The sequence below is a fragment of the Myotis lucifugus genome, unplaced genomic scaffold, assembly GCF_000147115.1.
Source record: "Myotis lucifugus unplaced genomic scaffold, Myoluc2.0 scaffold_131, whole genome shotgun sequence".
NCBI lineage: Eukaryota > Metazoa > Chordata > Mammalia > Chiroptera > Vespertilionidae > Myotis > Myotis lucifugus.
In genome coordinates this window covers 3159556-3174408 of record NW_005871179.1, presented here as the reverse complement: position 1 = coordinate 3174408, position 14853 = coordinate 3159556, and the positions used below count along the sequence as shown (strand labels likewise).

The 14853-nt window shown below is 50.7% G+C and overlaps 2 protein-coding genes across 3 annotated transcripts in view; both read left to right on the top strand.

Annotated features, from left to right (window-relative positions):
- The first annotated feature begins 2712 nt into the window (after window positions 1-2712).
- Window positions 2713-4845, top strand: FAM167B (family with sequence similarity 167 member B). Its single transcript, XM_006094238.3, has 2 exons — window positions 2713-3345; window positions 4441-4845. Exons 1-2 carry the CDS (start codon window positions 3310-3312, stop codon window positions 4669-4671), a joined length of 267 nt encoding a protein of 88 aa, XP_006094300.2. The 5' UTR covers window positions 2713-3309; the 3' UTR covers window positions 4672-4845.
- Window positions 4846-6652: 1807 nt separating this feature from the next.
- LCK (LCK proto-oncogene, Src family tyrosine kinase) overlaps window positions 6653-14853 on the top strand; it is a 21481-nt gene continuing 13280 nt past the window's right edge. For both annotated transcript variants that reach the window (XM_014460501.2, XM_006094237.2), the window contains exon 1: window positions 6653-6779. The gene's annotated coding sequence lies outside the window, so the exon portion shown is untranslated. The remainder of the gene's footprint in view (window positions 6780-14853) is intronic.

Below are 14853 nucleotides of genomic sequence, written 5' to 3'. Positions count from 1 at the left end.
GGCGGAAGCGGGCGCTCAGCGCCACGGCCTCGTTGGCCGCAGCACGAGGCACGATCACGGCGCGGGGGTAACTGGGCACAAGCTGAAGTCCTTGTTCATCCGGCTCAGCCTCCACGCGTCGGTCTGCAGCGCAGGGAGGGGCGAAGGCGTGCTCTTGAGTGCCCAGTGAGTGCCATGTCCCCGCGCCCTTCCCAGGCCCGGCGCGTCCACATCCCGAGGCGGGTGGAAGCGCCAGGCGGCGCCCAGTCTCAAGCCCTTGGGACGGTGGAAGAACAGATAGGAGGTGATGACCGATTCCAGGGAGGTCAGCGCCTGGAGAAGAAGGCAGGGGATCTGGGAAGGGTGGGATCATCCCACCCACACCTTCCGGCCCCTCGGGTCCGCAGCACCCGCCTCTCCAAGTACTTCCTAGCCATTAGCTGTGCCCCGAGATAACACTGGCTGCTGAATGCTCTTGCTCAGCAACCCCTTTTTACTACCATGGTTACGGAACAGGGATAGCGGAAGTGCCCCGGGTGCACCGCGGCAGTACCTCGACCGAGCAGCTATGTCCAGCGTCGCGTCCACGCCTTCTATGTCCAGCTGTAGCCGCGCAGGTCCTTACAGCGCAGCGTGATGGTGCCAGAGTCACCCGCGATCCTGGGGATGAACGCGTTTAGGCTAAGTGTACCCCGCCCCCCATCCGGGGAGGAGAAACCAGTTATAGGATTGGACGTAATGCACCAGCTCCAACTGCACTTGCTCTTTCCCCTCACTCCGCGGAACCGCGAAGTCCCCAACTCCAGGGTCGCCCCCGCCTCTCGATGGAGTCAACACTACGCCAACAGCAGCAGCCAGAGGCCCAGAGTCGCCTGGGGCCCTGGAGACAGCAGCAGGTGGTGGCCGGCAACGCACAGCGTGCCACGCAGTGGGGCCGCCTCCTGGCCCCGCAAGAGCTCGGCTTGGGCCCGGCTGGTGCGGATCAACTCGGAGAACTCCATTCCTCCGGAGGTGGGCCTGGGGCCCAGCAAAAGGACAGACTCCAGGAGCGTCAAGCGGGGCAAGCTGGGGCTCCAAAAGGGACAGGAACTGGCTGGGCAGCTGGCGCCCCGCAGGACAGCCGTTGAGGAGGCCCCTTGGAGGAAGGGTAACACAGTTCCAAAGAACTGTCCCCTTATTGCCAGCACCTCCTAGCGAGGACCTCAGGCAGAACTTGTTAAGGAAACCTCAATCCCACCATCTGTGAAATGGGGAGAATAATCTTGCTTAAACCCTTAGCCTGGTGCTTAATTCGCATGAGGTACTTAATATTTTTGGCTTTTTACTTTATTTTTTACCAATATATTTTTATTGATTTCAGAGGAAGGGAGAGGGAGAGAGGGAGAGAAACATCAATGATGAGAGAAAATCATTGATCGGCTGCCTCCTGCACGCCTCCTACTGGGGATTGAGCATAAAACTCCAAATTGAACAGGGACTCCAGTCCTCAGGCTGCGGCTCTATCCACTGAGCCAAACTGGCTAGGGCAATAGTTATGGATTTTTAGACTGGAATGCTGGCACTCTGGCTGACTTAAAAAAGAAAGAAAAATGCCATCTCTTCTTCTGGACCCTGGTGGAAGGGGTGGAAAGTGTGGGTGTGAAACTGAGAACTGCCTACTTCCTCCCTTACATCTGAGGTTGGGTCGGGGGAAATCCTTTGGTCTACCTTAAATGCAAGCAGCTGTGTAACTGGTACCCCTCAGCCACCACAGCTGGATGTCCCTGCCTAAGGGCGCCCTCTATGGTGACCACTTCCCCGGAGCCCCATCCCCTATTGCTCCATTCTTTGCCCATACAATGAGCTGACCTCTGTGCTTAGTGTTGTAACCAAAGGATGACTGAGTTCTGTTCATAAGGTTTACGGTCTGGCAAGAGTCACACTTCAACTGGTAATTTACATGAGATAACCCGATTTACTGGGGGACTCATCAGCGCATCCATCCAATTATTCTTTTATTTCTCAAACACTGATGCCTATACTGTGTTAAGTACTGATTATTAAGAAGACGAAGATGGACTCCTGCCTTCAAAGGGCCTTCTGGTCCACTAGGTTCCAAGCTTTTGTGTATTCATCAAGCTGTGTATTTTTGATATGTGCGTTTTTCTCTGTGTGTTACATTTCAATACAAAGTTTAAAAAAGGGAACTGCACCCTAACTGGTTTGGCTCAGTGGATAGAGAGTCAGCCTGTGTGTAGACTGAAGGGTCCTGGGTTCAATTCCCGTCAAGGGCATGTACCTTGGTTGTGGGCACATCCCCAGTAGGGGGTGTGTAGGAGGCAGCTGATCGATGTTTCTAGCTCTCTACCCCTCTTCTTTTCTTGCTGTAAAAAATCAACAAAATATATTTTAAAAAAATAAAAAAGGGAACTGCTTGGGTTGAAGCCCTGGGAAGGACCGGGAGAGACGGGCCTTGGAGCCCATCCACAGGTGTGCCCCGATCCTGCATGCGGTCTCTGAGAGATTCCCAAGGGAACCTAAAGTTCCTTAGAGCATAGCTTGAAATCAAAGATCTGTCCCAACAGAGAGTTGGTGACTTATCCAACGTCCCACACAACCAGTGTCAGAACCCAAGTCTTCTGACTCCCGGGCTAGGGCTCTGGACACTTCCTTTGCCATGAGTGAGGACAGAGGGCAGCTCGTCAGCTTTCTATCCCCTCCCCCCTCCCCACTCCCTTACGTGGGTCTTAGGAAGAGGGCCAAGAAGCTGGTGTTGGTGATGCTTTTCTTATCCTGGAACAACTTCCTTTCTGGGAAACTGGGTGTCTCCTTCTGGGCAAAGACAATAAAATTCATCCAAGGGGCCAAAGAGCAGGGCTTCTTCTGTCGCCAAACGGATGGGCATCACGTGGCTCCAGGGTTAGCGGTCCTGGAAAATCCCAGCCCTTGCCACTCTGCCTCCCACACCCATCTACTCACTCACCCTCACACACTCAGCCTCCCCGACCCACCTTGAACATTCACCATCGCACACTGTTCACCCTCAGCTTCTGCCGCCACTACCTGGGCAATATTACCAGCCTTTTCCTAATCCCAGAGCTGCAATCTTGCTTTGTCACCCGTCCCAGACCCACCATGTCCCTGAGGCCACTGAAATTCCAGGCAGTGGGTGAAGAAAACGAGGAGGAAGAGAGCCTGGATTCTGTGAAGGCGCTGACGGCGAAGCTGCAGCTGCAAACACGGCGGCCCTCGTATCTGTAGTGGACCGCCCAGGTCCAGAGCCAGACCTGGCGCCAGGCCCGCGCTGGGCCTGGGCCGGGGGAACCTGGGGCCATCTGCGGCTTTGACTCCATGGACTCTGCCCTTGAGTGGCTGCGCCGGGAGCTGGTGAGTCTGGGGGGTGGACAGCCTTGCAGAGGGCCTTGGGGACGGTTCTCCAAGACCACGGGTGTGGGGTGGGAATGGATCCCGCCTCCAGCAACTGCGCATTCCTGTGGCTGTGTCTTGAGGAGCCAGGACACAGTGTTTTATTCAGGAAGACTTGCTGGAGGATTCCATTCAATCTGCTGACCTTGTGCTTTTGAGGCTAAAGACACAGAGCCTGCTCTTGGGCCACCAGTTATCTAGATGGGGAGGGCATGGCCTCCCTACTCTGGGAATTGCTGTGCCCAGAGACACCGTGAAGTACAGAATGGGGCACTCTGGAGGCAGAATCTGAGGAGCGGATGTTGAATAGGTGGCTCTTAATCCAACACGTGTAAATGTAAAGAGGTCCAGGCTCCCAGTTGGAGACTCCACTTAGTTATCTGGGATGGGGCCTGAGGCACCTGTATTTGTTTAATGCTGGGTTCTTCTTTGAATTTTTCTTTTTTATATATATTTTATTGATTTTTTTTATAGAAAGGGAGAGAGAGAGAGAGAGAGAGAGAGAGAGAGAGACAGAGAGAGAAACATTCCACAGAGGGTCAAACCAGCAACCTGGGGTATGTCCCCTAACCAGGAATCAAACCCACCTCCTTTTGGTGTATGGGAGGACGCTCCAACCAACCCAACCTAGCCACACTGGCCAGGGCAATGCTGGCTTCTTTTTTTTAATTTATTGATTTGAGAGAGGGAGAGAGAGAGACAGAAACATCAATGATCAGAGAGAATCATTGATCGGCTGCCTCCTGCACGCCCCCTACTGGGGACCGAGCCTGCAACCTGGGCATGTGCCCTTGGCCGAAATCGAACCTGAGACCCTTTAGTCCACAGGCCGACGCTGTATCCATGAGCCAAAACAGCTAGGGCAATGCTGGCTTCTTAGCTCGATTTTAGAACCGCTCGTGGGGAGCAAGGGCAGAGAGGTGGGGAGGGATTAAACTGGGATGAGAAGGGATGTGGAGGACACAGACAGTGCAAAGACCCAGGGTGTTGGCAGAAAGGGAAGGAGAGAGCGGCTGAGGGCCCAGGCAGCCGGCTGATGCCCCCTCTCGGCTTCAGCGGGAGATGCAGGCTCAGGACCGGCAGCTGGCGGGGCAGCTGCTTCGCCTGCGGGCCCAGTTGCACCGGCTGAAGGTGGACCAAGCCTGTCATCTGCACCAAGAGCTGCTGGACGAGGCTGAGCTGGAGCTGGAGCTGGAGCCCGGGGCCGGCCTGGCCCTGGCCCCGCCGCTGCGGCACCTCGGCCTCACACGCATGAACATCAGCGCCCGGCGCTTCACGCTCTGCTGAGGGGAACCTGCGTGCCTACTGACCACCCGCTACCCTTTCCCCCCACCCACCTGGAAGCGAGGTGTGCCCCAGAGGCCCCAGCACCTGGCAGGAGAGGGGGTTGGTGGGTACACTCAGATCAGATCTGGGAGCATAAAGCCTAGCATCCTGTTCCTGCTGCTGCCCCAGCTGTGTGTGTGTTGAGGGGGGGTGGGGGGGAGGTTGGGCGGGAAGGGGTGGAGAGGGAGTTGGAGAGGGGCGGTAGGAGCTCACATAATAAATACCTTCTCTGCTTCCCATCAAGGTCTCTGCAGTCATTTATTCAGGCCAAGGTCGCTGAGTGTCTTCTGTTGCTGGGACCAGGGATTCATTACAGGAGAGAAGGCCTGGGTTGGGGGTGGACACGGACTAATGGATCCTGATCTCCCCCACAGCTCTAGCTCTATCTATCTTACCAAGATCAGACCTGGGAAAGAACCTAAAGTCCTAAATGACCCCCATGGAAGTGACTTGGGTAAATGAGCAGCTGAAGAATGCAGGACCTGCCAGACCTACAAAGCCAGCCCACCATCCATTTCCATCAGACCTTGAGGGGGTCCCTTAACTTTGGACTCTGTTTCTTGACCTCTGAAATGCAAGTGCTAGTTCTCACTCCACAAGTAGTTGGACCTGTCTTCCGTGCGACAGTGCACAGCAAGCACTCAACAAACGCACATTTCAATGGCTTATCATTACTGTCGCCAGCGCCATTCCTACTGGGCTGAGGCCCAGAGATGGCCTGTGAAGGGAGTTTCGGCTGCAGCCCGGGCTCTGGGCTCTGTGTCACTGTAGTCTGCTGTGTGTTTTCTGTTAACTTTGTCTCTCTCTCAGCCTTTGTTTCTGTTACCCTCTTTGTCTGACTTTCCAACGCAGGCTTCCTCTTCCCCCACCCATTTCCTGTCTCCCCTTCCCTCGGCAGCTGAGGTGCACACACAATCAGCTTCCACCTCACAAACCCCAACAATGCTCTGCGGGCTCCCCTCCCCCAACCGGCTCACTCTATAGCTCAGGCAGTGGCGGTAGTGACGCATTTATAGCTTCCTCTGGGAGGGGGTCAAGGATCTTGGGCCTCATAAAGGCCACAGAGCGTTTCTCCTAACACTGGTGCCCTGGCCCTCTGCTTATGATGGTGCCACCCTCAGTGTGGCCCCAGGTTAACGGGGGATTCTTGGCCTGTTTGTGCTTGAGACAGGGTTCCTGCCTCCTGCCTATAACAGAAAGTGCTGCCAGTCCACTGCCTGCAGCTGGGTTCCCCGGGGGAAGGGGTGTTTGTTCTGTCTTCCACTGGCTGCAGGAGATGGTGCCCAGCCCCACACCTTTAACAGGGTCTCTGGCCTTGCCTCTACCTGAATTAGAAGTGGTCCACTACTCTCCAACCATAGTGTTGTCCTGCCTGCTTCCTTAAGCAGCTGGCTGTCCAGCATCTGCCTGGAAGAGGAGTGTTCGTTAGCCTACCCTCTGACTATAATAAGCGATGGTCCTGTGCCCAGAAATGATACGGCTGTTTTCCTGACTGCAGTAGCCATGTTAGCTGACACCTGCCTATAGCATGGGGTTCTGCTCTCCGCCTGCGGAACAGGGTACTGGACTCTCCTCTGACTCAGAAGTGATGTTGCCTCACACTGTAACGAAAAACTGTGTGAGAGCAGTGCTTCTTGCCTTTCACTGACAGCTGAGTGTGTGTGCGGCTGCCTGCCCCTGCTCTTTGGGGTTTAAAGGCTGCCCTTGAACCTCTTGTCCGGGTGCACCCTGGAGGTCAGGAGGGAGATAACATCAAATATCCTCCCTTCTCCTCCAAGTGCCACCCTCAAGGTGAGGAGAGCTAGGCCTGGAGATGTACAGGACTCTCAGGGACTGAGGCACGAGGGACTCTGGTGGCAGGAAGCCTGGGGTGCTGGAGGCTTGTGGTTGGGCTACTGGGGCCCTGTTGGCTGCGGAGCCCTCAGGAGGAGGCAGGAAGTCAGGGTGGGACGTGGGCGCGAGGAGTCAGGTGGTGGCTACCACGGCGAGGAGAGCTGAAACGGTCTGGGCAGCCAGGCTAGGCCAGCAGGACCATGTGAATGGGGCCGGAGGGCTCCTGGGCTGGGCAGGTAAGGAGACTGGGAACAGGGGTCAAGGGGCTGTGGTTGGGAACCTGATATCAGGGGGTGAAACTAGACATGGGGCCAGGCTGCCTGGGTATGCAGCAGCCCTGCAGGCTTGGGGGACAGAAGAACCTTGCTGAAGGTCAGGCAGGAGGCATGCAGTGCAGCCAGATCACCGCTTTCCTGTGTAGATGTTGGCTCTTGGTTCTGCCGCACTGCCCGCCATGGCCTCCACCTCACTTGGAGATCTGGCACATGGACTATCAGGTATTAAAAAGAGCTTCAGAAAGTCCCCAGTCGGCGCTCGCTTTGGCAGCACATATACAAAAAAAAAGAAAAGAAAAAGAATCCCCAAGTCCAGTCGCTCATCCCACGATGGATGAGCCTCCTACACCCAGAGAGAGCCCAGCGCTCCCTCCCGGCAGGCCCTCAGCAAGGCGGTGGCAGAGCCAGGTCTTGGGACAGAGTGACGGTCTAGGCTGTGACCTCCCATGAGGCAGGGTAATGGACAGGCTTGAGTCAAGGGACCCAGAATCCTTCTGGTTGCTGGCGCAGAACCCAGCGACAAGAATCTCCTGGGAGAGACCGAAGTCACCCAGAGCATCCGAATGGGCGTGAGTGAAGGATCTTAGGCGCAGTGACCAGCATTGCTTGAGAGAGGGAGGAGTCTCCGGTTGGGAGTGGATGGATATGTGAGGGAATATTTATCATCTGGGATGGCGCCTTCCTCTGACTGGACGCTGGGAAGTTGGAGCGGAGAGTATAGGGGGAGAAGGGGAGAGGAAGGGCTATTTTAATCCCGGACAGGGGTGCAGTTGGCCCTGAGAGAGGAACATCTGAACTTCCATCTGGAAAGTTGCCATTCCTGCCCCTGCCAAGTGTCACAGGACGTCCTCCCCTCTCCCCTGGCCTGCTAGCTCCCACTACCCCCCTATCGCCCTACCACCCAGTGACTGCAGGTGTAGGGCCAATTGGTCCTGTGGATTCCTGCTTCAAACCCCAGCAAGGTGGAGGCCCAGGAAAGCATAGTCAGCTAACTGCCCACCCCCTCACCCACCACCTAACTCTCAGCCTACAGTCTGTGGGGGGAGTCCCCACCTGCACCAGGCCGTCCAGGTTTCCTCTGCCATTGGAGTTTTTCTTGACACACAATTTCCATCTAGTCAGCATGTCCCGACCTTTCTCCTGTCCCTAGCTCCAAGGCCTGCAGACTTTGGTGGGGGCTGGGGAGCATGCGGACTCTCTCTGAACCCAGGCGGCTCACCCACACCCTGGACAGGCGTAAGCAGTTCCCCTTCCCACCAACCCAGCCTGTAGTGATAGATGATCCAGCGCTCGAGGCAGAGGTTCTTCTCAAAGGGAAAAAGTGCCAAGCGATGGGGCCAAGGACAGGCGAAGGGTTCAGAGGGTGGGAGAAGACATCCCTTGGTGATCTGGGAGGCTTCCTGGAAGAGTCAAGGCAGTTCTGAGAAGGATAATGGCCCACTTCGGAGAGTACCTAAAACATGAAGCCATGGTCTCTGTCCCTGGGTTCTGTTCCTTGTGTACCATGATGGCAGAGATCTCAGAGCAAAACCAAATGCAAGACAGCGGATGCAAAAAGCACGCATTTCAGAGGCAGGCAGACCCAGGCACAATTCCGGTTCTGCCATTTTCTTGAACAAGTGGCTTCACCTCTCCGGACTCCAGTTTACTTATCTCTAAAGAGGCTATAATGAGTCTCTCCCTTACAGCGTGCTTGTGGGGACTCAAAGAGAAAATAATGACTGTGATGTGCCAGGGTACTACCCGACACATAGTAGGTGCTTAACAGAGGTTGGCACTCCATCTTCCTGCAAGTGTGCACCAAAGGGAGGGATGCCCACACCCAGAATTACTCCTACTCAGCGCCTTGGCAAACCAGTGAACCACCCATTCTCTCACACTTGTGGTGTGGCTTTGCAAATGAGCTTGTTTCCTGTGTATAGTGGGTGTGAGAATTATAGACTAAACTACAGGTCTACCTTAGAAGAGGATCCCCCATACAGCTACACAAACACCCTACATATCATCATTGGAAAATGTATATATTCACGTATGTTCAGAGGCAGAGGCAGGGACTACACATACAACACACACTGGACCCTACAAATCCAGATACACACCCACAAGCTGATGGCTTTAAGGCCAAGCTTAATTCAGTGAAAGCAATGCTGAGAGGAGCTGGTGTGTGGGTGGCATGGGGACAGGCGAGACCACGATACTATCCAGGGATGTGGCCTCCTCTAAAACCAACGTTAGTGTTGGTTTAAAAGTATCTGCAGATGCATTTCCAATGCTTGTTCTAAAGAACCCTAGTTCCCTGAGGCGCCTGGAAAGAAAAGGGTTCTGGAACCAAATCAACACGGTCTCAGCTACAAACTCCTGGTTAGCTTCACGGTGGACGTGAGCTTGTTAAAGCTCTGGAAGTCCCTCCAGAGAAGGAGCTGGGTTGATTTTGTCTAACCCAGTGTTTTCCAAACGTCAGACAGAACCTTTTTGCCCCCAGCATCACCTCCTCCATGTCTACCCCGTTTGAGACAAGGAGAGGAATGGAAGGACGGGCTGTAGAACTGATCTTCCTCAAATGATCGTGTTTCTTAGCAGAGTGTTTGCATTGATGGTGGTTTTATTGTGTGTGTTTTTTTTTCAAGTACAAAAGTAGCACAGGATTTGAATTTTAAAAATTCAAACAGTATAGAGGCATGTAAAGAAATGCAGCTCCCTCCAATCTCACTCCTGGGGCATGCTCACTGTGGACAATTTGGTGTGCATTCTTCCAGAATTTCCTATGTATGGCTACTAAAAAGCCTGGTGGTTAAGGGCCTAGTCTCTGGAGGCAAGTAAACCCAGGCTCAAATCGTCACTCCACCAGTAATTTGTTTGTTATGAGACCTCAGACAGATTGCTTTACCCTGTTTGGGCCTCAGTTTTTGCATCTGTAAAATGGGGATAATAATAGCACTGACTTCATAGGATTATTATGAGAATTACATGAAATCATGCAAATAAAGGCTTAGCAAAGAGCCCTGCTCAAAAGAACCCCCTATATATATACACATATTTAAATTCAAATACGCTTATACTCTACATTCTGTTCTGTAACTTCTGACCATGCTATATCTGGGATGTCTTTCCATGTCAATACGTGGCGATCGACCCCACCTTTTCAAGTTTTAGCTAACCGTCACTAACTTGGTAAGTGGATAATGGTGGTGATTTTGAGATGCTATTTCCTGGCAAGTATCGGTGTTCTGTGTTGTCAATGTTGTTGTGAGTCACAGACATTACCCATCGGTGAGGTGAAGACAGGCATTTTGGCTTCCTGTGAAAATGGAGTAGCCTGCAGAGGGGCACCCGGCTGAGTCAGGGGGCAGGGCCAGGTGTCTGGGATCCTCTCTGTTTGTGCACCTCTGTATCCCCAGCACTAGACCAGAATTGGCACATAAAAATTGCCCACTAAATTTTTGTCAATAGGCTGGCCCATTAAGAAAATTGTGCCACCCTAGTCGGTTTGGCTCAGTGGATAGAGAGTCAGCCTGCAGACTTAAGAGTCCCAGGTTCGATTCTGGTCAAAGGCATAGGCCCGGCTTGTGGGCTTGGTCCCTGGTAGGGGGCCTGCAGGAGGCAGCTGGTCAATGATTCTCTCTCATCATTGATGTTTCTATCTCTCTCCCTCTCCCCTCCTCTTTGAAATCAATAAAAAATATACTTAAAAAAGAAAAGAAAAGAAAATTGTCTGTCCTGGCCAGTGTGGCTCATTTGGTTTTGCATCATTCTGTGCACCTACTAGTAAAGGTTTCAGATTCGATTCCTGGTCGGGGCCCAGGCCCAGGTCGGGTGTGTATGGGAGGCAACTGATCTCTCTCTCTCTCTCTCTCTCTCTCTCTCTCTCTCTCTCTCTCCCCCTTCCTCTCTTTCTCAAGTCAATAAAAGCATATTAAAAAGAAAAAGAAAAGGAAAATTGTGGCTCCTCTAACTCACTGACAGGCCTAAGCTCAAAATTGTCTCACAGTGCAGCATTTCCAAAAATATGGCCTGTGCACCATTGATGTGGGTGAGTGATTTCAGGGGGTGATGAATAGACGTTTACAAATGAGAATTTATGCATTAAATTATGTGTTTATTTTCATATGTACTGACTTCTATTTATGGCTGACGATACTGGTTTTCCATTTATGCTAGTGAAGTTTCATTTTAGGTAAATATATTAAAGGAGAAATGTGGTTCGTGAAAGTACCGAAAATGTCAAAGAAAAATGAAAATGATTCATAATTTTAGTTTGGAAAATGCTTAACGCTGGTGTAATGAAATGCTCATGCTAGCCTCCAATAACTATAATTCTCATTTATTTAGTCCTTATTATGTGCCAAGCACCACATTAGGCACTTTCTTATATGGGATCATCTATATATCATAGGTAATGCTCACAGTAGCCCTAGAAGCAGGTCTTCTTTTATTCTCATTTTGTAGATGAAGTCACTGGGGGAAGCTGGGAACGATTTAGTAACCTGCCCAAAGACCATCTGCCAGTGAGTGACTGGGAGGCCTTGGGGTTGAACTTGGGTCACTGTGACATGGACATGGTGAGCTGAGCCTCCGTGACCTGCAGATTCCAAGAAAGTTTAATAAAGCAGCACGGATTGTCAAGCTGTAAGTAAGACTCTGTCCTGATAAAACCCCATGGCGTGAAATGCACACAGAGGTGTGAGGGAGGGCACTCACTACAAGGGATTACTAGGTCCATAAAAGTTACTAGTTGAAGGGCCTCTACCCAAAATACCAGCTTTAGCGTCATTGCTCTGTAGCCCTTGTTTATGGCAACAGTTAACTAGCAGAATCAGGTCTATGTTCAGCACACTCCCAGTTTGTGAGAATAAATTCAACTTGTTTGCATGTAAGAGACTTATCTTCTTGTTCCCTATTTTTTGGAAACTCTGAACTCACAGCGTTCATTCGAAAGTGGTATTATATAGAAAAGGAACACGTGTCCCTAACCTGTTTAGCTCAGTGGACAGAGCATCAGCCCACGGACTGAAGGGTCCTGGGTTCGATTCCGGTCAAGGGCATGTACCTTGGTTGTGGGCTCAATCTCCAGTAGGGGGCGTGCAGGAGGCAGCTAATCAATGTTTCTCTATCCCTCTCCCTTTCTCTCTGTAAAAATCAATAAAATATATATTTTTTTAAAAGGAACACATGAAAAAGGAGGCAACTCAGGACACATCCCTGTTTCACCCAGTAGAATTTATTTACCCTATCTGCCAACCCTGATTCTTGGATACACTGATGAGGGTTCTGTGTGGGCAACCCATAGCGAAGGCTCTTCATTGAACATTTGCAACTTTGCCAATAACCAAATCTTGGCCAAAGAAATAGGCCCAAAAATGGTTTGAAATTATTCCTGACGAATTTTGCCATGAGGTTGCCCAGAGTACAACAGTGGTCTGCAGTGGACTAGCCTGCCTGCTCTTTGTAAAGAATTAGCCTGAGAAACCCAGGCAAGAAGCTGGCACACATTTTGGATAGAACGTTCAGTAAATGAATAAGTTTACACTTCATGGAAGGAAAAGTGTCCCCCCCCCCCTTTTTTTTTCTTAATTTAAAGAGGACAAAGCAGCCCGGCCCTTGTGGCTCAGTGGTTGATTGTCGACCCATGAATCAGGGCGGTCACTATTCGATTCCAGGTCACAGCATATGCCTGGGTTGTGGGCTTGATCCCCAGTATGTATGAGGCAGCGGATCAATGACTCTCTCATCATTGATGTTTCTCTCTCTCTGTCCCTCTTCCTTGCTCTCTCTGAAACCAACCAAAAAAAACACAAACCTTTTTTTTTTTTTAAAGAGGGTAGCCCTAGCTGGTTTGGCTCAGTGGATAGAGTGTTGGACTTTGGACTGAAGGGTCCCAGGTTTGATTCCAGTCAAGGGCATATGCCCGGTTGCGGGCTCGATCCCCAGTTGGGGGCGTGCAGGAGGCAGCCAACCAATGGTTCTCTCTCATTGTTGATGTTTCTATCTCTCCCTCCCTCTCTCTTCCTCTCCGAAATCAATAAAAATATGTGTTTTTTAAAAAGAGGGTAAAACACATTCTATGGCCAGCCAGGCCAGGTAATGTCTATGATCATGTCTATGGAGTTGATAAAAGTAATCGAGTTAGCAAGAATCAGAACTCATCGTGATATGATTCCTAAACAAGCCTGGAATCAGAAAATCTAGTCCAGGACGGCCTGAGGTTTTTGATCACAATGTGAGCAGGGCCACTGTGTGTGTGCTATGGGTGCTTCACTGAGAGGAAAGAGGGGATGGGGACTGAAATCTAGCTCTCACTCCACCCTCCAAATTTTTTGTTTGTTTGTTTTATTGGAGAGAGAGAGAGAGAGAGAGAGAGAGAGAGAGAGAGAGAGAGAGAGAAACATCTACCAGTTGCCTCTTGTATGTGCCTTGACCAGGAATCGAACTCACCACCTTCTGGTGTACAGGATGACACACCAACCTACGGAACCACATCAAACAGGGTTCGCTCTTCAAATGTTTTAACCCCAGGGACGGGTGGCCCTTCGAAATGACACAAAGTGCTCTGAGGACCGTGGACAGCCTTGAGTTTGAGGGAGAACATTCCAGACCCTAGTCAGAGGAGGTTTAGAATCTACAAAATTCCTGCTATTGACCTTGAATTTCTGAGTTGTGAGAAGAGAATGTCCTGTTTCATTTACCCCAGAATCTGCCCTCATTGCTGGTTCTGAAAGCCCTTGGGATCCTTTGGGTTTTTTTTCTCCTTTTTCTTTCAGACGATGAGAAATTTCTATTAAGTTTTAATTTTTATTTTCTTGTTACTGACTTTATCTATTAACCTGTTCATATAATTTTGGCTACTCAGCAATCTCTGTCAAGCAAAGACCAGAAGAAGGGAACCCACATTTTATATAAATAGATGTATCTATATAAGATCTCACAATTACAACAGGCACAAAGTATACATACCCCTATTTTTATATACATCCATCTGTATGCACTGACTCATGCACACCCATGACTATGCGTACATTAGCAGGAATGCTCACTGAATCATATGCCTCCATATGTATGCACTTGCACTCACCAATCAGGTAAATGTACACTCAGAAACATGCATTCTAGGCAGAGGGAGAATTGTCTTGGAGAGAAAAGACTTTGTTAACAGAACAATGATTACATTTTAAAAAATATGTCCTTATTGATTTTAGAGAGACAAGAAGGGAGAGGGAGATAGAAATATCGATTGGCTGCCTCCTGCCCTGAGCCACACCGTGAGCTACAAAGATTACATTTTTTATGGAGAGCGGATCCAATTCTGTCACACCTGCCTCCCTGCCCATTTTTTCCGTGACCTCTCAGGATCCTCCCACCTCTTTAGACTTCCCAGGGAGTAAGGGTAGAGTACCTTGATAAAGGAGGTAGGAGCCTGATTTGAGTTTCACGTCTGCCAAGAGCCGTGTACTATTGGGAAAATTACTTAACTTCTCTGATCCCCTGGCTTCTTCATCTTTAAGACGAGGCTGGTGAATTACATTAGGGCTTCTAAACTCTTCTCTCCCAAGGACTCCTTTGCCCCTGTTTTACCTCCCCCTCCCTCCCCCCACAAACACACCCTGTGGATCCTATGACTTGAAGTTTTTGCCATTAAACTATCTCATTTAGGCACTAATTTTCTTGTTTTCTAGTTCAAATTTTAATCAGAGACTTAACTAAGTCTGCACTAAAGAAACAATAAAACAATTTGTCAAATTAAGAAACAAATAATAATACAATTTCCCTTTAGACTTTTTAAATATTGAAGTAACCTGCAGGCCTTCAACATTATCCTGGGGCCTCCTCGGAGCGCGTTGCTCCCAGTGGCTTTAGACTGGGAGCCACTGACATTGACAGGTCCCGGGGGTTTCTGGTTGCTGCCAGGCCCTGCATTCCAAAGCCCGCCTTTTGGAGAGAGCAGGATCTGCTACCTGCAGCCGGAGTGCTTCAGGAGCACAAACAAGCCAGAGAGGAAACACTGAGGGGTCAGGTACTGGCAGAGTGACAGAGTCCTCTC

What these genes read in the sequence shown, in the direction of transcription:
- FAM167B (XM_006094238.3), top strand. Translation starts at nt 3,310, where the DNA reads ATGGACTCTGCCCTTGAGTGGCTGCGCCGGGAGCTG. An exon ending in AGTGGCTGCGCCGGGAGCTG is followed by an intron (nt 3,346 to 4,440) that starts GTGAGTCTGGGG and finishes TCTCGGCTTCAG; the next exon opens with CGGGAGATGCAGGCTCAGGA.